General features: G+C 48.2%; 6 protein-coding genes across 6 annotated transcripts; 3 read left to right on the top strand and 3 right to left on the bottom strand.

Annotated features, from left to right (window-relative positions):
* Positions 1-346: 346 nt before the first annotated feature.
* Positions 347-2,395, bottom strand: ACHE_40582S (uncharacterized protein; the record flags this gene model as incomplete). Its single annotated transcript, XM_043278796.1, has 7 exons — positions 347-387; positions 449-1,374; positions 1,429-1,576; positions 1,654-1,698; positions 1,767-1,879; positions 1,944-2,204; positions 2,259-2,395. The coding sequence occupies 7 exons, from the start codon at positions 2,393-2,395 to the stop codon at positions 347-349; spliced, it is 1,671 nt and encodes a 556-aa protein (XP_043136540.1).
* A 274-nt stretch (positions 2,396-2,669) lies between these two features.
* ACHE_40581A (putative DNA repair protein rad9) lies at positions 2,670-4,350 on the top strand (the record flags this gene model as incomplete). The annotated part of the gene is made up of 6 exons (XM_043278795.1): positions 2,670-2,783; positions 2,854-3,018; positions 3,075-3,210; positions 3,263-3,478; positions 3,528-4,144; positions 4,198-4,350. The coding sequence occupies 6 exons, from the start codon at positions 2,670-2,672 to the stop codon at positions 4,348-4,350; spliced, it is 1,401 nt and encodes a 466-aa protein (XP_043136539.1).
* Positions 4,351-4,387: 37 nt separating this feature from the next.
* Positions 4,388-5,536, bottom strand: ACHE_40580S (RCC1 domain-containing protein; the record flags this gene model as incomplete). Its single annotated transcript, XM_043278794.1, has 1 exon — positions 4,388-5,536. One exon carries the CDS (start codon positions 5,534-5,536, stop codon positions 4,388-4,390), a length of 1,149 nt encoding a protein of 382 aa, XP_043136538.1.
* Positions 5,537-12,042: 6,506 nt separating this feature from the next.
* Positions 12,043-14,190, bottom strand: ACHE_40579S (putative MFS phosphate transporter; the record flags this gene model as incomplete). The annotated part of the gene is made up of 3 exons (XM_043278793.1): positions 12,043-13,552; positions 13,613-13,780; positions 13,874-14,190. 3 exons carry the CDS (start codon positions 14,188-14,190, stop codon positions 12,043-12,045), a joined length of 1,995 nt encoding a protein of 664 aa, XP_043136537.1.
* A 4,433-nt stretch (positions 14,191-18,623) lies between these two features.
* On the top strand, positions 18,624-19,549 carry ACHE_40578A (uncharacterized protein; the record flags this gene model as incomplete). The annotated part of the gene is made up of 3 exons (XM_043278792.1): positions 18,624-18,788; positions 18,841-19,206; positions 19,259-19,549. 3 exons carry the CDS (start codon positions 18,624-18,626, stop codon positions 19,547-19,549), a joined length of 822 nt encoding a protein of 273 aa, XP_043136536.1.
* Positions 19,550-20,281: 732 nt separating this feature from the next.
* ACHE_40577A (mannitol-1-phosphate 5-dehydrogenase) lies at positions 20,282-21,448 on the top strand (the record flags this gene model as incomplete). The annotated part of the gene is made up of 1 exon (XM_043278791.1): positions 20,282-21,448. One exon carries the CDS (start codon positions 20,282-20,284, stop codon positions 21,446-21,448), a length of 1,167 nt encoding a protein of 388 aa, XP_043136535.1.
* Positions 21,449-21,542: the final 94 nt, after the last annotated feature.

Raw genomic sequence — 21,542 nt, 5'->3', positions numbered from 1 at the left:
AGAAATCTGCCAAATGGCGAAAAATTTGATAACCCAGGCAAAGATCGGACAAGTGTGTTGTCTGGGGGAAGAGGTGGCAGCAACAGGCGGTTCGCGTAGGGAATGCGGGTCGCGTTCGGAGACGCGACCGCAACGCGCTTGTGTTAAGTGGTTTCTGGACAGCGAAACCAATCATGTTCGAGTCATTGATGATAATAAAAGAGAAAGAGAAGATCAATGATATACTCTGCAGAGCAGTATCTCTTCAATTGCTTTATTTCTATTGGCTTGAAATAAATCACAGACTAGGTACTGGTGATATCCAAAATCTCAATTATTACACTACCATAAAGGGAACGTTGAAAGATCAATCCGAGAACTCCTCTGAACTCATATCACTAAATTCCTCTAGTCCTTTGATTAGCAACTTGCCCCATTTGCTGATTTCGACTTCCATCTGAGTACTCACCTTGTGCCAGGCCGAATTCGAACAATCCACCGATCAGGATATCACGAATTGATTTCTGTGCATCCTCCGAAAGATTCGCCTCTGTTACCGAATTCATGATTGATAAGTTGAACCCATGGCTACCTGACTTGAGCTTAGTGACGAAACTGATAATCGCCTGCTCCGAGAATTCGCTGAGCGCTTGGATGACCAGACTGCGAAGTTTGGAAAGACAGCTGAATGCAAGCCAAATGCTATCATCGAAGTAGTCGCCATCGATCCAGAGTCTCTCCACGCGTGGAATCAATGCCACCAAGGCCATGACGTGGTCCTGAGTGAAGCCGTTGGATACTCCCTTGAGCTCAAGCACACGGATCTCATTTAGCTCAGCAAATGCCTGAACAAGGTGCACGTTATCTTCAACTGGCTCCATGCCCTCACCGCTGAGGTAGAGGTTCTGTAGTGTCTTCTGTGAACCCAAGGTTTCATGAAAATCGCGAGCTTCACTCGCGACATAGTCAGACAACGAAAGGGTAGTCAGGCGAGGCCCACCGTTAGCAAGAGCCTGGGATAACAATGTATTAGGATCAAAGACAAATCTCCTGATGTGCAATTCTTTCAGTGCCTTGCAACTATGGATCCATTGACCAAGACGCGTAATAATCGAGTCGACTAGATCATTGTCCACCAAAACCTTGGAGTCTGTCAAGGCCAGTGCCCTTAGGGCCGGTGGAGCTGTTAGTGAAGGCAACGATGCGATGGCATTAAGACCAAGAGAGGTCAGTTTCAGTTCTGTCAGTGAACTCAAATGGGTACTTAGGCCACTGATTGAGTCACTGCTTAGAAAATTGAAACTGATAACCTCAAAATGCTCAAGTGTATGAGGCCTCAGCTCGTTGAGGAACCGTTCAGATTCAGCCTCCGTGTGCCAGGGTCCGTTACTTGCCCTTATCACAACATCGTCAATACCTTAGCAAATGCATTTGTGTCAAGTGACATACCATCTATACGCCGTAATTCGCTTGAACTGAGGGCAGTGGTTGCGGATCTTGTTTCCGACAGGCTGCGTAAGATTTCCTCCATCCCAGATTGATAGAGTCTGCAACGACGGTAGATGCTCAAGCCAGTCGGACAGTGTATCAGTTGAAACTTGATATCCACACATTAGTGTCGCCTTTAACGGTGTTTGACGATACACACAAAAAAAAAGAAAAAGAAAAACTTACTGTTACATGACAAGCCCCGTATTGAATTTGTATTCTTGATAATCGCTTTGAGGAGTTAGCTTGATAATAAACAATGAACCTCCCTCGGTCTTAACCACCAATGAGATGATTACCTGAGCCAAGCCCGGTTACTAATAAAGGAAAATCTTGAGCACTTCTCGACCGAAGCCTTCTATTCCAATTATGTTGGCCTGCAGCTTCACGGAGTTCTGATGTAAAGAAATAACTATATACCTGTCAGACGAGAGAACGGGTTATCCTAATGTATCTATAGCCTCCAGAGCACTTACTCGTGTGTCTTGTCTTTAAACCCGGAGTGACTGAGCAAATCTGATAAATCCTCGAGGTTCAAGTGCCGGATATAGTTGCAGTACGGAAGATAGGTCTGGTCAATCGCGGACAGGATGACGGAACGCCACATAGCCGCCCATTTCCAAATCGTCCTTTCCTGCTGCCGTTTAGCATCCTCTACTGAGCCTCCAGTCCGTCGGGCTTTGATCTGCTCGTCTTCTGTTGCGCCGCCGCCTGTCACTGGCGCGGTATCATACAGTCTGGGATGTCAAGAATCAGCGAATTGCACGCCATAATCCCATTTCGGTACGTACTGGTAGAGAATTGTCAATGCCGGTTCTGTGAAGTACTTCGAGCAGAGTGCAAATTGATAGATAGTGTTATAGTCCCTTTCATCTCGGAGCTGATCTAGGATCATATACAGGACCTCTGCCGGTAAACTGGGAGCCATTTTCGCGCGTCGCACTGCAAAATCAACAAAACATAATATTATATAGCCCAATTTCTATCTTTCACTTTCCTCTTTTGCTGCAATGATCAATTCAATGGATTTTCGTTGTAGACGTATCAAGTCACGTCTGGGAGACACCTTACTTCGGTGTCGGGTGGATTATGTAATCTCGCGTCGTGCCGCGAAGAAGCATCCAAGTTCAATTGTTCTGTTTTAATAAACAATTGTTAAAAGGAGTTAAAAGGAGGACAATATTAGATCGTCTAATAAGAGAATGGCTCACCTGTCTTTTTCACTAGCACCAGCTTCACTGGTCCGACTGCATGAAGCTCTAACATGTTTGGTCAAATTCAATGAAAGCGTCGCCCTCGAGGCCGAATATGACTTGGTACGTTCTATGGCTCCTCCATAGAAAATGGAAACAATGAATAGCTGATATCTTGCCCGTACGATCCAAGCTTCGTTTGAGCGTTCTCAACTCTACCAAAACAGCGTATTCAGCATTCGTTCTCGAAGCGGACAGTTTCTTCGAGAACTACACCTTTAGTCCAAGCAGCGACATATCGTCTGCATCCCGCAGTAATAGGCGTCCAGATAGATTCTGTTGTCAGATTTATCTCAAAGTGAGAATCAATCCCTAAAGCAACTACATCTTTGGCAGACCGCTAATGAGAAACAGGCACTCCTCTCGGTCTTCAAAGGAAGGACCAGCGAAAAAGACAAAGACACGGCCGTTGAGCGCTGCGAGGTTGAGATACGTGAAGACGCGCAGCAGACTGAATGCAGGCTCGTTATTCGAATGATCTGTGGACTGGGTATGATTTTCGATCCATAATGTATTATGTTGGCGAACTGACCAATGTATAGGCGTCATCAAGTCATACAAGCTTACTTATGAACCTATGAATGTCCAACATGCGATATTTGACAGATCAAGAACGACAAATAAATGGACTATTGATCCTAAGTTCCTGAGAGAGATTGCGGACCATTTCAGTCCGTCTGCAGAGCAATTAGACATCCATCCAGAGGGTGACAAGGTTATATTTACTAGTTTCACCACGAAAATCGCAGAGGGCAAAGGTAGCATATTACATGCACTCTCTATATCTTTTATGCTGACAGCTTGCAGAAATACTCAAACAGCCCGTCCACACCTCCGTCGCCATCGACAAAAAAGACTTCGAAGATTTCCTCGCAGAAGACAACCTCCATATCGCCATCAGCATCAAAGATTTCAAAGCAGCCATCACCCACGCCGAAACTGCAAATGCACTCCTCACAGCCCGCTACACCCGCCCATGCCGTCCACTGCAATTGGCGTATGAGTTCGAAGGCATCAAGACAGAATTCACGCTGATGACGAGAGGCGAGGCAAGTGGTGATAATAATGCCCCGAATTCCTCGCGGAGTACTGCTCGCGAGTCGTTGGCAAGACAGTCGCAGCCAACGGCGCAGGTGAATCCGAATCGACCTGGTCAGACTCCGGAGAACAGGCGGACAGACATGTTCCCGTCTCTTGCTCCTGCCGCTGCGGCCTCGCGTAGCCGGCCTATTCGTCCGCTCACGGGAACGCCTTCTGCTTTGAGAGAAACCAATGACGGGAATGCGGAGAATCAGCGTCCCGCAGTAGCGTCGATGGAATTTGACAGCCTGTTCGTTCCCGCAGACGATGATAGACAGTGGGATGTACCCAATGATGAGGAAGAGTCGGAAGATATGCTCGGTTGGGATGCAACAGCAGATCAGGTCAGTGCAAGTGGACATTGTCAAGTGATGTGACTAACAGTTGAACCCTGTAGGAGACGTTCAATGCGAGTCTTGGTGCGCAATTGCAAGATAACGAATATCATACGTCGCGCAGAGACGAGCCAGTTGAGCAGCAGCAGGATGATATGGGCATTCCACCCACACAGCGCATGTCCCAGCTCCATGGTCTTGGTCTCTTCGATTGAGAATCGCCTACCTTCCAACCTGCCATGAAACGACAAATCACGGAGTGATAATCCAACTAGTAGCGCATCCCGCTCCGATTCCCACAACCTCATGCTCATGCCCAATCTCGGGCATCTCGATCCTATTATACCTCCCCTTAACGTTCCCCTGAGCATCAACCTCTGTACCACAATTCCCATGCTCACCCCATCCAAACGCCACGACCGTTCCTTCATCAAGAAGGGCAAGCGCATGCTCGCTGCCCACGGCCAAAATTTTCGCACTGGATAAATCCGCCGGAGGAAGTTGGCCACGGTCATTCCGGCCCCAGGCTGTGATAGATAGATCAGAATCATGTTGGCGTCGATGATGTACATAGACCGCGTGCCAACCGGCAGAGATACCAGTAAATGCCGGAAGCACACGAGCACCATCACTAGAAATCGACCCAGGCCGTCCAGAGAGAATCCCCCATTTATCATCGCTCGACCCCGCAACCACATACTCCCCCTTCTCTTCATCACTCGAAACAACCGTAAACTCTCGTCCACAGGTAACAGTCATCGCATAAAATGGCACTTCCGCGACCTTAACAGGCGACCAAGCTATCTTCCCTGCTTTAGCGCTTTCACCAAGCTGTCCTTTCCTCGCACCGCCCCAGCCGTATACCTCGCCGTTTGACAAGACGGCGGCTGTATGGCCCATGCCACTAGCGATTGAAACCACGTGGGTCCCTGGAGGAGGAAAATCTGGAATAACGGTTGGCGTGGAAGCTTGTGTTTTCGTAGTTCCAAGTCCAAGTTCTCCTTTTATCCCTGTTCCAAGTGCAATAACCACATCTTCATCTCCAGACTGCGCAACTAGGAAGCTCCCCTCCCACGTCGCAGAGACATCCTTGAACGTGCCATACACCTTCCCGTCCTCTGTAGTGAGAATGACCCGTCTGAACTGCAGTAACCGCTCATCCTCGTTTCCTTGTTGCTGCCATCCACACCTTCCATCCACATTACACCCAGCCACATAAACCGCTCCATTCCCGAAAAGCACAAAAGTGTGGTTCCCGCCTGCTGCGATGCGGATTATGTCGTTCTGTGTAGTAGGATCTGGATATTCGTAGAACAGACATTTGGTAGGTACCGATACGTCCTCTACATGACCCAGAGCTAATTGACCACAGCTGTTGGAGCCGAATGAGAAGAGCGGCATGATCGTTGCTTCGTATATATACAAGCTTCAAAGTCTCGAATCTGACAAACAAGGATTAGTGACAATAACCAATAGCACCACCAGAAAGCAAACTCACTCGTTCGGCAACACCTCGTAAACATTAGATACCCCACCGTTCTCACCGCCTACACCTGACATAAATTTCCGCTCCGCCCCGTGCATTCGGCAGAATCCCAGCGGAGTCACCTGACCTTTTATCCTCTGTTGGAATCACAGCTTAGTCAGGGTCGAAAGTACGTATCAAGCGTATATGGTTGAGGTCTCTGATTCTCTAGCTGTGATCTATCTATAACACTATATAAGGCGAATATCCATCTAGTAGACCTAATTAAGCGATCTTGTGAGCCCTAGTAGTGAATAGAACAGCTAACTGGGTAAAAGAATGAATGATCAGCCTGTTCAGATGATACATAAATCAGGCATCAGCCAGGCATCAGCCAGGCATCAGCCAGGCATCAGTTGGTATTGTTCGGTAAGGAACCTCTATATTCCGACACACCCCCCCAGGCTGGCTGCTAAGCCAGTCTGTTTTTAGACGAATTCCGTAAGCCCAAGCAATCGAATGAAGTTGTGGAATCGCTGGCCAGTCATGATCTTCGTCAGGCCATCAGCAGGCATGCGAGTGGTCGGAATCCAATCAATGAGGACGCGTTTTGACTGGGTTTCTTGACGAAGCCAATGTTGATGAATATCAACATGGCGTAGCTTTGTCTGAATGACTGGATCATCTTTGCAAAGAATTCGAATGGTTTGCATGTTGTCGCATTTGATAGATAGCTGATGCTCAGGATCGAATCCAATGGCATTGAATAAGCGCTTCCACCATTGCAGGGTCTTGCCGGCTTCTGAAATAGCAAGGAGTTCAGCTTCTGTGGATGATGTGGTAATTGTTTTTTGCTTGGATGCTCTCCAATCAATCGGGCCCCCATATAGGGTAGCTAGATAGCCTTCAGAACTATGGCGGTCTGAATGATCGCCAAAAGCAGCGTCGCTTGAGGTAACAAAGCATTCAGATGGCTCAGTGGCATCTCTATTTGCAGTAGCTGAATATCTGAGTCCCACTTTCTGTGTGTAATTGAGATAGGCTAGGACTTGATTAGCGGCATCAAAGTGCTCTGGTCCGGGGTTTGTCATGAATGTAGCCAGATGCGATGCGATCTTTGCAACATCAGGGCGAGTAGCTATTGCAGCATAGTTGATTGATCCAATCTTTTGCTGGTAATGATGTATATCTTTCAGAGAAGCAGTGCCATCATAAGTTGTGAGCACTTTGACAGCAGGCGTTGAGGCGTGTTTATCTTCCATATGGAAGCGACTGACAATTTTCTTTATATAGTCGGTGCTGCTTAGATGAACCACTTGATTGACCCGGTCGCGGATAATCCTAACACCTAAGAAGACATCGCCTTCTCCTTCATAGCGGAGTTCATATCGTGCCTGCAAGGCAGAGGCGATCCGCTCTGCTTCCTGAGTCTTGTCTGGATGGTAGACAAACAGTAGATCGTCAACATAGACCAATAAAATAACTCCATTTCCTGTAAACAAGCATGGTTCTTCATTGACTGGTTCTAGTCCGATCTGGCGTAAGGTTTGGGTCAATTCATTTTGCCATAATCGTGGAGATCGACGGAGTCCGTATAGAGCTCGGAGCAATCGTAAAGCATAGCCAGGTTGTGATCTACCAGGTGGCATCTCCACATAAACCACCTCGTCCAATAGGCTATTAACAAAGGCATTGATGGCGTCAAACTGCTTCATATCCAGGCCAAATGCGGCAGTGAGTGCCATCAAGGTTCGGAAGCATCGGGCGGCTAGGGTAGCAGCCCTAGTCTCGGCATGTGTAAGCACTTGCTTGTTCCCTTGCACGCACAATCGTGCTTTGACTTTCTTAAGGAACCCCTCATCATCAAATTTATATGCATATACCCATATGGTTGGGATCACATAGGCGTCATCTGGTCTTTGTACTTTGGTCCAGGTTCCCTTGCTTTCTAGTGTCTTCAATTCCAGTTCCATAGCATCGACAAACCACTTGCTTAGCGGGTTCTTTGTCATTTCTCGATAATTCTTCGGAGCGTCAGGCAGGTCTTTGCGATGGAGTCGAATTGTTGGAATAGAATCTGAAGATGAATCCATCAAATTCAGTGGCTTAGGTGTTTTCTCCCATCCTAGCGAGAAACCCTGGCACATGGCAAAGATATCGCGGACCACTGGATTCCTCTTGCGCTTTCCGGTGACGATAGATCTGGGATTGAAATCCGCAGAAATCTCATTAGCTCGTGGTGCAGTGTTCTGGCCTTGGCTAGGCTGATCTGTCCGATCTACTTCACCCCCCGCAGCAGCTGGTGGGTTGCTGCTTTCTTCAAGTTCAGAGGACAGTTGCTGTGCTGCATCATCAGGGTTGACATCATCATCATCAGGTGAACTCCTATCGCTGGGTGATGGGATGAAGAAAGAATCCATGTGAGCAGGTTCAGGTGAGGCTGGCAATGAGTCTCTAAAGGCACCTGGAATCTGCTCTATCTCCGCTCGGCTGGCACCTTGTGGAGATTCAGGCATGGGCGTATGATCTGGCGTCATAAGCGGCTGTGACAGCAGATCATTTCGTTCCAAGTCATGGGCATTGTGGTGATCCAATTTGTGGTTAGACGAATCCTCATTGGATTCAGCGTGTAAAGTCGGTTCGGTATGTGAATCAGTATGCGAAATAGAAGGACGTGTCTCATGATTTCCTTCATACAAATCTCCAAAAGTTGGTTCGGTATCCAACTCAGCATCGGCTTCTCGGATAGCAGGTGGTAACTGAATCGTCTCAACTACCTGCGGTGGCAAATTAATCGGTGTATCCTGTGGTGGTGGTAGATCTGGATCATAAAATAACGATTCATCAAACACAACATCTCGCTCATTGAAGACCTCTTGATGGCGTGGACTCCATATTTGCCATATGTTGGAAGCTATGAATCCAACAAGGTAGCCAATCCAGGCTCGCGGAGCCATCTTTCTACCTTGGGGAACTCGTGCAACTCTGACATAGGCACGACACCCAAATACTCGAAGATTGGCTATATTCAGCTTTGTGCCTAGCATGCGTTCGTGTGGCGTTGTCCAAACATGTGATCCATCAGTGGTAGCGATCCATGCAGGCGTTCGGTTTATTAGATATGTGGCAGCCTGTGCTGCAAGCGGCCAAAGCACTTCAGGCAATCTAGCAGCAATCATCATGGATCTCATCTTCATAAGAATCACCCCCCCAGCCCTTTCAGGCTTGCCATGCTGCGAATCAGCATAGCGGGCTGAGTGAAGAATCTGAATCCCTTCATCTTGCGCGAAGAGGGTATAAGCAAGGCCTAGTGAAGTATCATTGTCGGAGAAGAAGACCTTGACTATGGCGTTGAGTTGTGTCTTTGCCCAATGAACCAATCCCTTAAAGGCTCTTATTAGGCGAACTTGATCTTTGTTTGGCATCGTGACAGCTATATGCCAACCGGTGGCGCTGCATATAAAGTGCAGACAAGAGCGATCTCCGTTGTAAGCAGTTGGAGAGTTGCTGAAGAAGTCAAAATAGACTTTCTCCCATGGTGCGTTTGCTGGCGGGATAGACCTTCTTGAGATCTGGCGTTGTGATTTAGCGAGGTTGCAAGTCTCACACTTTGCAGAGATATTTTTATGACGGCATGGGGGTAATGAGACCCCTTCAGTAGCGGTGGTGAGGTGATCAACTGCAGCAGTCCCTGCGTGTGCTAAGCGTGCATGCCATAGCTCGGCATCTGCGGTTGAATGCGGAGGAAGTTCTGACCTCTTATAACTTCTTTCATTGGCGGATGCAAAGGTGTTAGCAGTGACAGGAGCCTCATCAGCGTTGCTGTGTGGGTTGTATTCAATCACATCCTGGGCGTATTTTGAATGCAGCTGACAGATCATTCGGCCCTGGCCATCCTCAAGACAATTGAGTCTACCATTCAAATAGATTCCTGCTTGCTTTGCCTTGTACATGGACACAGTATTGGTATGAAGACCAGGCACGTAGGCAACATCCTGCAGTCTCAGCGTCACTTGGCCTTCAGGAAGAGTTCCATAAATCAGAACTGTCCCAAAGCCCAAAATTGGCGTCACACTGTTTCCAAATCGCAATACACTTCCATCCATAGCTTCCTCTAGATGTTGAAAACGACTCAGATTGTTGCACACATGCGCATCAGATCCTGTATCTGCGATCCAGCTGTCTCGGAGTTCGTAGACAGGTGAAGATGGAATAGTAAGTGAGGTATGGAGAGCTAATGTATGCACTCTTCCTTGCGGTGGCCCTGCTTGCGGGGCAGGCGCGGGAGCAGGTGGATGATTACTACCAGTTTCTTGATGAGCACGGTCCAAAGCAGCCTGAAGCGCTGGATGCTTAGGTTGACTGAATTTGGCTTGTGTGGTTGGATCTGGAGTCCATCCAGCAGGTCTTGAGGCAGGATTCACATATGGGCAGCCAGTGAAGCGGTGGTTGGCGCCACATAGGCAGTTGGTCCGTTTATCAGCGCGTTTAGGAGCCTTGCTGTTCGATGATCCATTTCCTTCAGTGTGACCCTGGAAGATGCCAAATGCATTGTGCTGTTTCGGGGATTGGGCCTTATGGATAGCGTATTGTTGTTCGAACTGATGGATCTCGTTTGATAAATCTATCTGATCTTCAGAGCAGTTGATAGTTGCAGCACTCCTAATTGCGGCGAACATGGGCATGATTGGTTGAATAGCGCTGTGGAAGTGGATCAAGGCTTGCATCTTGTTAACAGAGTAATTTGGACAATTCCTTGCATCTGTAAGGAAGTCCCTCCATTCTTGAAACCATTTTTCAACTGACTTATTCTTGTTCGGCGTTTTGAGAAGCTCATACTTCTGGTTTAGCTCAAGGAATCGGGATTGAATGGACTGCTGGAAACTAGAACGTAGTGTCCTAATGATCTCTCGGATAGACAGGTTTGAATCCAATCCCAATCTGTGGTTGCTAGGGATAGATTCAAGAATAGCAGTGCGAAGAGCTAAGAAGTTCTTGCGGCTTTTGTCATGGCGTCGGAGGTCGAAGTCATACTGGCGTTGGTGTTCCCTCCAGAGATCCATTATGCCTTGATCATGAAGCTGACGAAGGCTTTCAGCTCCTAGATCTTGGGGCCTAGGTGGCGTAGGAGACTGAGGCTCAGGCGTATCTCCATCTGGATTCACATAGGTCCAAATGTCTCGGGCAGTAGCTATATCTTCCACTTGCTTTATCCAGAACCACCAATCACCTGGCTTAGCCAGCACGATGGAGACCTTGGCGTATTCCGACATTGTGGAAGCGTAGGCAGATGTGGATGCGTTCCCTCTGAGGCGTATTCAGAGCGGGATGAAAGCTCTATAAGCTAAGAGCTTTGCAGCGAATAGGTAGGATAGCAATGAAGCGGTTTGCTATCCAAGCATTTGAACAACACGCAGCGTTGTGTAGTTCAATAGGCGATTTCTGAATGTGTTCAGGGGTAGCGGTACGGCGATCGCAGGAAGGCGTCTCTATGCGTAGCAACTTCCTAGAGCTGCTTTATATGCTTTCAACGACTTTCTAGAGGCGGTCCGGGCTCATAACTGTTGGAATCACAGCTTAGTCAGGGTCGAAAGTACGTATCAAGCGTATATGGTTGAGGTCTCTGATTCTCTAGCTGTGATCTATCTATAACACTATATAAGGCGAATATCCATCTAGTAGACCTAATTAAGCGATCTTGTGAGCCCTAGTAGTGAATAGAACAGCTAACTGGGTAAAAGAATGAATGATCAGCCTGTTCAGATGATACATAAATCAGGCATCAGCCAGGCATCAGTTGGTATTGTTCGGTAAGGAACCTCTATATTCCGACATCCTCCGGAAAAGGTGGGGGTGAAGGCTGGTTGTGCAGTCCAGAGTCTGGAGTAGATGTCGTGCAGGTCCGAAAATAGTAATAGCTAAGAAATTCTGGTTATGGGGCCGACTAGTAACCAGACTTCTGGGTTGCAACGACGTCACTTCGTAAGTATGCAGTAACATGTATGTATTCATAGATCGGACATTCATGCCGGTTGTAATACGGAAGATAAGGAATCACGAATAAGTTGAGTTATGAGCTGGGGTATCGGTAAAATTGAATCATTCAGTTACATTGACCTCTGGTGATAATTCTACACGCAATCACCCAAACGCCCAAGTGATGTCAAATTTATCTGCTTCATGACATAAAGGCATTTTTCTAATGCAGTGCAATGCAAGGCATAGAATAAAAACCAATTTTCAAAGTTGCACATTTTCGCATTTCACATTTGGGTATGTCCATTTAAGAAAGAGAAAGCATAAACATGAAGAGAAAAAAGACGAAGCACCTGCTCCACATCATTATCCAAATATGTAAAGAGAACAACGACAGACGACTCTATGCACAGCTTCGGGGTATAGTAAAGAATAGAACAAAGATAGAAAGAAACGACGAAATCTATCACTTTTCTTCATAGGAGTCCACCGAGTCACCTTCCTGAGCGGCCGGAGGAAGGGCAAAGTTATCGGTCTTGTTCGGACCGGTCTGTTCCATCGGGCGGAACATAGGACTAGTCCGGTGGAAGTAAGAGTGAACATGACCTTCAAAGAGAGTCTCGTCGGTATCCACAGCGAACTCCTCGCCGGGGGTCTTCTCGGACATCCTCTGGGCCATCGCAGCTTCCCACTCCGCACGGTATTCCTCAACCTTCTGCTTGTAGTCTGCTTCGGCATCGTAGTACTTTCCAACACCGCGCAGGCGTTCCCAGAGAGACAAATGCTTCGAGTGAACAGCGGGACCATGGTACTCATTCTCACGACCGGCGCGGAGGTAGTTCCAGCGACGCTCCTGCTCCTTCAAATCAAGACCGGTGGTGTCGGGCAGGAAAAGGAAAGTCAAGAGCATGCCACCCAGACCAAACCACGGAACCACGTAGAACTTGGTTTGCGTGTCGATGTAGTTGTACAGAACGGAAGCCAAGAGAGCACCAAGCTTTCCTGCAGCAGCGGACATACCGTGGGCGGTCGCACGGATCGGGGTAGGAAACACTTCAGCAGCGACGAGGAAAGTGACGGAGTTGGGGCCGAACTGGTTGAAGAAGGAACTCAAGAAGTACATGGTCTGGAACTCCTTGATATGCTCCGGGGAGGTGTAGTACTGGTAGTGGAAAGCCGGGACGATGAAAAGGATGAAGCACATCAGGAAACCGATCATCTGCATCCATTTGCGACCATAGAGCTTGTTGTCAATGAGGAAAGAGGCCAAGTAGTAACCAGCCAGCGAGACACCGACGTTGCACAAGTTCCACAACCAGGTTGGCATAATCGAGTCGGATCCGGGGCTGATAACGCTGATGAATTCATCTTGGAACAACTTGTTGCCGTAGAAGAAGACATCGTTGGCGAACCACGCACCCGCGGTAGCGACAATACGGAAACCGAAGTACTTGAAGGTCAAGGCAAGAGATTGGCGGTCATAACCCGTAACGGAAGAGTTCTTCTTGGCTGCTGCCAGCTGCTTGCTGGCGGCTTTCATGTGGTAGGCACGGTGGTAGACCAGCCAGAGCGTACCGACAGCAGGAATGGCGAATGACACACGGTAGGTCCATTGAGCGGCAACAGTGGAATACGGAGGGTTACCGGAACCGTGGTGGAAGCAAAGGAGCAGGATGATGAGGATGACCTGGTTAAAGAACTGACCCCAACCCTGCATCAAGAATGCGCTGGTGACTTTACGTCCACGGTGCAGACGGTCTTCCTTGGTCGAAATCTTTCCGGAGCCAACAGCATTTTCCATGCCACTGGTGGCAGTCATGGGATATTCACCACCAACACCAATGCCGTAAAAGAACAAGGACCAGGCATAGCAAATCACCCAGCCATTGAGGGTGAGACCCCAAGCGGCCGTAAGCATGAGCAAACCGATAAACATGATGGCCGCATCTTGAATGAGACCCCAGCGACGGCCCAGCCTAGTTCAGGTTAGAACAATCACCGGGGAGAAAAAAAAAAGCCAATAAAAAAGAACGTACCAGTCACCCAGAAAGCCCACTAGGATCTGACCAACAATGATACCAACGATTTCCAGGTACTCCACGGCGCTGATCCACTGCTTATTGCAAACCTCATGGGTATCCCAGCAGTTACTGAAGACACTTTCGAAAAGAGGCTTGATGTTTCCGATCGAAAACAGCACGTAACTAAAAAAGCAAGGGACATTAGCATTAAGTTCAGTCGCCCGAGGAATGCGTGTTTCTTCCACCCCAGATTCTGCAAGGATAAGGAATGCTTACCCTTCTAGACCCAGACCAGCACCGGGGAGAACCATATTCCGGAAATAATATGACATGGGCGACAGCGGGTCATTCTTGAACATTTGCCATATATTTCCCAATTCGCGCTTGGACTCCTTCGCATCGTAAGAGCCCACAAAGCGGATTTTCTGGAGCAACGGGAGGTCCGCCCAGTAGGTACCTTCGGGAGTGTAACAATCATCGGGACGAATCAAGGCATCAAAAGCACCCTTCTCGTTGATATCCATGTCCTCGAGGGGCTGATGGGTCCCCGACATGTCGGGGCCATGAGGCGCACGAAGACCAAAGTCCGTCATCCTAAGCCTCTAATGCTGTAGAACCGTTGTTCCGTAGTCGTAGTACCGGAGTATGCGTAGGAGTATGCGGTTGGATCTCTTTCCTCACAAAATGGCAAGGCGATCAGTGAACCAGCCAAGAAGCGCTGGTGTTCTTGAGTAACCTGTAAAAAAGAGAGGAGGAGACACGCGGGAGGACGACGGGATGGCAGGACAAGCGGGTGAAGGTAGAGGGAGGAAGGCCAATGGCTAAGGATGCAAGCCAAGTCGGACGAGGAGGGTTTCCAAGAGATGACAAGAAAAGATATCCAGCTAGTATTATATATTGGCGAGGGTAGACAAGGGAAGAAATAAATTCTAGCATCCACCGGGACGAGACTCCAGACACATGACCGAATGGCACGTTCTGATAAGCCAGAGAGAAAAACGCGGGTCCACGGGACGACGGCGGGCTCCAGGCCGGAGGCGACGCTGTCAGTGGATTATGTCTTGTTAGAGCAGGTGGCGGGCGGGTCAGCCCCATCGGACTAGTTCACCAGAGTTTAACCGCCAAGATGCGAGATATAGTTGGAAGGGAGAAAAAAAAAAGATATGTTGCTTATATTTTGCTTTTTATATGTCCTACATTTTATTTTGTACATACATACAATATTACACACAGAGTACATTCCGACAATATGTCCTACGTTCACAGTTAAGACTCTTTTTCCAGAACCTGACCCATCATTACCGTCTAGTACGGACTAGTTGAAGACCGAGTGCGGAAAGTGAGCGGAGTCCAGAGGGAAGCGTCGACAGATCATGGACCGTCCTGGCCAATCATTGGGGGCACGTGGTGGCAGAATATGCTGCAGGATCACCGCTTTCTGGAAATCGTTCGGGTGGAGCGAGCCAATCAGCGGAGTCATTTTACTTACGGTATTGTATTCAGAGCACGGCTTATACACACTTAGTCAGTGCACTGCTTATTCTGTCCAACATAGCAATGTACATAATTCTCCGTACCTACAGTATCCTGTTTACCATGCAGACCATACAAGGCTATCCATCGTGGCATTGCTAGGCAAAGACATATCTCGCATACAACCGGACTCAGTCACTGTCATAGAAGAGCCGATCATACATGCCCTCTTTCTTTGTTGTCACCGCCAAGAAGATTATCAACGACGGTACGCGCATTGTTCTTCTGATCCCAGAGAGGCCTGAGATGACATGGTTGATGCTGAAATTTGGCCCCCGGAACTCGTGGCCGACTTGCAATAACAATACCCAAAGAGGAACAACCCTAACTCAGATTCCCTGCATATGCTTTTCTTGGCATCTGATTTCTCTCAGCCAGTCAGTGGCCGTGCTGCCAGCACGTTGCTGCTCTGCCTCTCCTCTACCGTTTCGGCCATCAACCTTCCTTCCTATGTCACTTCGTCGTTTTGACGGATGCCCCCGATCATAATTATGATATGCATTGCTCTCGTTTGGTTAATCCCGTTTGTATCAGGATTGTCATCCCCGTCACTTAAGTTTATCGTGAAACACCTCCCATGGTTATACCTAATGGCCACCATCTGTCATAGTGGCAGTAGACCCGAGTCTACTTCATCCTCCTATTCCTACTGGTAAGCAATTAGAGTGTGACGCCTGGTGTTGCGTATGTACTCCTCCGAGTCTAATGCACTCGTAGCTTCTTCCTCCGTGCTTGCATTCCGGTCAAGCAGGCATAATACTAATAATAATACCGCAATCCATCTCCGTTCTTTGTTCTCCGTCTTCCGTATAGAGTACGCTTTACCGAGCAACAATGCCAGATATTTCTGGAATATGGAGATGTAATCTCCCTGGTTCAGATGCGTGCGCTCGCCATGTCACGTTGCATACCGCCATCCTGTGATTGGTCTTCATGCAGAACAGATCTGCCTATCTGTCTGTCCACCTGTCTCTCGTTGAGATTACCTCGTTCTTGGAAATTGCTTGACGAGCTTGTCTGAGCCGTAGCTCGGATGGCATGAAATGAATGACAATGTCCGTATCTAAACTCCGTGAAGCTGCCGGGCATTTGGATTCGTTGTTGAATTCTCCTTCACCGGGACATGCGCTCAGATGACAGCTTCCGTCCTTTCTTGCGTTCAGATCCGTGTTGTAAATCTCCTTGCTCATTGGTCTCTATGGCAATTGGTATCATGATACCTGACGCCCCATGCGCCAAGCGGCTGTCGGAATTACCATTGAATCTTGTTGTTTTTACTTTGAATTTTCATAAGTCACCTCCGGTAAATCCGGCAATCAGATCAGGAGAAGATACTGAATACGTATTCGGTCAGTCGATGTCGGCAACAGGACCGGGATCAAGCCAACCGAAATTCCACCTATGGTCTAGGATACCCTGATTTGCGGCTGGCCAAGCATCAAATGTGACCAAAAAAGAAAAAAAAAAAAGAACAATCTCTGTGAGATGATATCCAACACTGCCAATCGCCAAGTCCATGGCGCCAAGCCCTACTTACGAGTCCTTCACGATGAAGAATCAACAAACGACAAGCACCATGAATCAGGCTACAGTGCTGATATGTTTGTTTAATTTTCTAGAAGAGCCAGGAACAAAGCCTATTCGACCTCCATACCAAACACAACAGTCCAACTCGCAATCGGGCAGCAGAAGCGGAGGATCGACATAGATTGACGGTGGCAGTGAAACTCCCTTACAGTGGTACAGCGCATGTACATACAGCACATTGACTTTGGTTTTCTTTCAGATCCGCCATACGCGGAAAGAGAGCACGCGCTCTCTTTCCTTGATTGGCTTTCAGATAAGGCAGAGATCAGTAGGCGTTCATTTTTTGGTCTTGGGTTTCATCATCCCGCATGGCGGGGTATGGGCACTATTTATGGATTTTCTGGAGATCAACTCCTTTGAAGGTAGGTAATGAGGATAGATGCGCTGCGAGGGGATTTCTAATTATTCCTGCTGATGTGATCTTGCACTTTGCATGTACTACCCTGTGATGTTCACGTTGCACGAATGATATCACCCAGCTGATACTCTAAGATAGAATTGAGTAGGGGATTTGGATTTGAACTCATCTGCCTGAAATTATGCATTTTTCTGTCCCTGCTTCTCGTATTCACCTTGCTTACCAAACAGGGAAATGACTTGACCGGTTGTTATCGCTAGAATCATTAGGGGTGTAGATATATATATCCTGCGGAGCGGAGTGCGGACAACCACATCGAAAATGCCCAGGGTAGCATGATAACTCACGGTTTTCTTTATGCCTACATATCAAATGGTTTCTGGTTTCATCTTTCCAACGGCAGATACGAATAGTACCATCTGGTTGAGTCCCAGGATGCATAGAACCGACGCGTGCACAAGCGGTGGGCACGAGTAGGTAGTAAATCTATCCGCCTTCATGCACGGTCTGAATACTGACCTTTCTCAATAAGCATGGTGCAAAGCACATTTCACATTTAGTCACAGAAATATACTCTCTGACCGGTACCCGCTGCTCTTGTGCAATTCAACCATTGAACATTGGCGTTTGATGAGGCGGAATTGTCACTTCAGGCGATCCCCAGGAAAAGGATGTCGTGCATTTTCCACCTTTGACTTGGCGCGCTTGGGCGTTTTTGCGCATTCTCCTTCACGTGCTTGTACATGTCGACTCTGCTTTCGACCTTTGCGTTTTTGTCTCTCTTTTCCAAGCCTTCCTGGTCGAAACCGAACGGTCCTGTAAACTGATCCACCGCTGGGGGATTTGAGAATTTAATTTACCCACTTCCTCGGGTCAATGGAATTAAGATCGCAGATAATCTTGGATGATTGAAAGAGGTTGGGAGACTGACCGTCTGCGTGGTTGTAGAGCGAAGAATGCCAGATATCATTTCCGTTGGCGGTTGGCGCCATTGTTTATGATGCGGAGGCGCCCAAAGAGGCTAATCCTAAATTTATCTCGGTAACCCGCCGACAGCGGTCTTAGCATCACAAACACCCGTCCGAATGCCCATTCTATTCGATTCCATGGATCGTTGTTGATAAGATCATTGAAGGCTGATATCAAAATACATACCAGAAGTCGGTGGCCAACATTCCTTCCACTGGCGGGGGTACAACACCATCCGGAATGGAATGTTTTCAGCACCCCTCCACCAAAGCCTGGCCAATTAGACAGTGATGTTAAACTGGATGTCAGTCGTATTCTACGGAAAATTGAATTCAAATACTTGCATGAACACCACGTGCAGGTGGGTTGTACATAGTACTCTACAGAGTATAGACCTGCGTTTCGAAGGCCGACCTCGCGGAAGAATGAAACACAGGATTTGTACCACGTACTGCTAGTATGTGGCCATCATTCTGGCCGTTAGAATAACCAGGAATAGAACTACGGAGAGCTTTTATGTACAGGAGATGTCTCTGAAGTATCCATCTATCAATCTATCCATTTGTCTGTTATGAGATTATGCTTAGTGAAGCGGTATACAACGAATACAACGCTCCATCCAAGATGCCCAACTGGATCAGACTACTTCCAACGATAGGGGCATTTATCTCCTTTATCCTTAGTTTACTATGTCTCTTTTCGGGGACCAGGATGAATTTCCTTACGGGGAATGATATCTTTAAGGTGTGTCTCGACTGGTCTACGCGGAGCGTGTACGAACCTACTAATGGCTCAGCTTTACACACCCATCGGCAATGGCACCGGTCTTCAAGACTTCTATGCGATTTATCCCATGTCTTACTGTGGAGGATTTTTAGGGGACGGGATGAACATGTCCGGTTGCTCGGGCTACGATATCCTCTTCACATTCAACGCGACGCAAGTATTACTAGAAGATTCGGGAAACAACGCATCATTGGAAGAACTCGGATGGCCGACAGCCATCAGCGATGACTTCGAAGCGTTTTCAGCAACCAAGCAGAGCATGGGGGTGTTCTACTGTATCGCGGCAGGCATTGCGGCGGTTGCGGTATTAATCCGATTCGGGCTGCTGATTGCCCGACGGACCAAACAGATGATATTCGAACTCCCGATATTATTCGTGAGTATCCTTGACAATTGCGAGATAAAATAATGTGCTGATAAAAGTCTAGCTTGGCTTCGTCAGTCTCAGCGTTGCTTCGGTTATCGCAACCGTCATTGCGCTCCAATTCGTCAACCTGGTCAACTCGCATGGCCGCGAGTCCCGAGTCACCGCGGAATATGGCCAGCAGTTTCTGGGCATGACTTGGGCAGCTACAGGACTATTGCTTGCTGGAAGCATCGTGAATTTCGTCTTTGTGTTGTTTGATCGACGGCCGGAAACTGGATACGTTCAGCCTATTGAGCACGACGAACACGACGGGCCGGATGAGACGCACGAGCCGAAGGGAATGGAAGATTAGCAATTCGGCATACAGAACTTTCCGAAAGAGGTATAGAAAGATGCATTGTTTCAAAATACTGTTAGGAGAACATTCGATGAGGTCAAAAATCATCTACCGGATTCTATAGTGGGGCCGCCGGATGATGTCACCGTCTTGGAAGTGCAGGAAGTACAGCTTCATGTCTACTGTACCAGAGCATGAACGAAATTTAATGTGTACGGTCATATAGAAATAATGATATAGATACCAAATTTATCTGATTGCATGTATTGACTGCCATGATTGGATTGTGTTGGACTTGGTTGCAACAGAGTAATAAGCCGAATGCAACCTCATTAGGGGGACTGTGCTCTTAACATGAAGTGAATATAGTGACAAGTTCCTGGTATTCACTGTCAGCATGTAAGCCGTGGATGTCATTTCCGACACTGTGAAATCATCATCCATGCCACGTTCCCCCTCTTGTCCCTCTTACCTGGAAATCCCGTGACTGCATCACCTCCTCTTCTGTTCCTTCCTTCATTCGGTTTTTCTCTTCTCTTCTATTCTCCTCTTTTCTGTCCTTCTCTCCTCATTCCATCTTCTCTCCGTTAATCTCGCCTACAAATACTTCCATCACATCCATCTCAGGTACCACAGTCTTCTCTGTTCTTCATCACTTCTCTCATCGCTAATCATTCTCTCATAGCTCCCCTGACTACCTCTTCTACTCCTCTTGTCTCTACTGTCCTTCCATAATACCAAGACACCATGGGAAAGAAGGCTATCCAGTTCGGTGGTGGCAACATCGGCCGTGGCTTCGTGGCTGCCTTCCTCCACGACGCTGGCTACGAGGTCGTCATCATCGATGTCATGGACAATGTCATCAACTCTCTTCAAAACACCCCCTCCTACCAGGTCACGGAGGTCAGCGAGAAGGGTGAAGAAACCAAGACTGTCTCTAACTACCGTGCCATCAACTCCAAGACCCACGAGAGTGATGTCGTCAAAGAGGTCGCAACTGCAGATGTCGTTACCTGTGCCGTTGGCCCCAACGTGCTCAAGTTCATCGCTCCCGTCATCGCCAAGGGTATTGACGCGCGTACTGAGTCCAAGCCCGTGGCTGTGATTGCTTGTGAGAACGCTATTGGTGCCACCGACACTCTGCATGGCTACATCAAAGAGCACACCGATGACTCTCGCGTCAAGTCTCTCGGCGAGCGTGCCCAGTTTGCCAACTCCGCCATTGACCGTATCGTCCCCAACCAACCGGCCGACAGTGGTCTCAATGTCCGTATCGAGAAGTTCTACGAATGGGTCGTCGAGAAGGGCCCCTTTGGCTCCGTTGGCCACCCCGATATCCCTGCCATTCACTGGGTCGACAACCTTGAGCCCTACATCGAACGCAAGCTCTACACCGTCAACACGGGTCACGCAACCACTGCCTACTATGGCTACCAGAGCGGTAAGAAGATGATTGCCGACTCCCTGGCCGACGACAAGATCCGTGGTATCGTCCACAACGTCCTCGCGGAAACGGCTGCTCTCATAGTCGACAAGCACGGCATTCCCGAACAGGAGCAGAAGCAGTACGTCGACACCATTATTGGCCGTATCTCCAACCCGTACCTTGAGGACCAGGTCGTGCGTGTGGGTCGTGCTCCCGTTCGCAAGTTGTCTCGCAAGGAGCGTTTCATCGGACCGGCTGCTCAGCTGGCGGAGCGTGGCAAGAAGTTCGATGCCTTGTTGGGCTCCATCGAAATGGCTCTTCGCTTCCAGAACGTTGAAGGAGACGATGAGAGTGCCCAGCTGGCCAAGATTCTCAAAGAGAAGTCTGCCGCAGATGCTACTAGCCAGCTTACCGAACTTGACAAGAATCACCCTCTGTATGCGCCTGTCCTCAAGCTGGTGGAGAAGGTGCAGCAAGACTCCAAGTAGGGCTTTTCACCAACATCGTATCCCTTACGATAATTTGTCTTTTTTCCGTCAACCCTTTTGAACTTGAGAAGGGCTTCGACTCGACCACGAATTT

This window comes from Aspergillus chevalieri, chromosome 4 (assembly GCF_016861735.1).
Source record: "Aspergillus chevalieri M1 DNA, chromosome 4, nearly complete sequence".
NCBI lineage: Eukaryota > Fungi > Ascomycota > Eurotiomycetes > Eurotiales > Aspergillaceae > Aspergillus > Aspergillus chevalieri.
The sequence above is the reverse complement of the archived record's forward strand: the minus strand, read 5'-3'. Positions and strand labels throughout refer to the sequence as shown.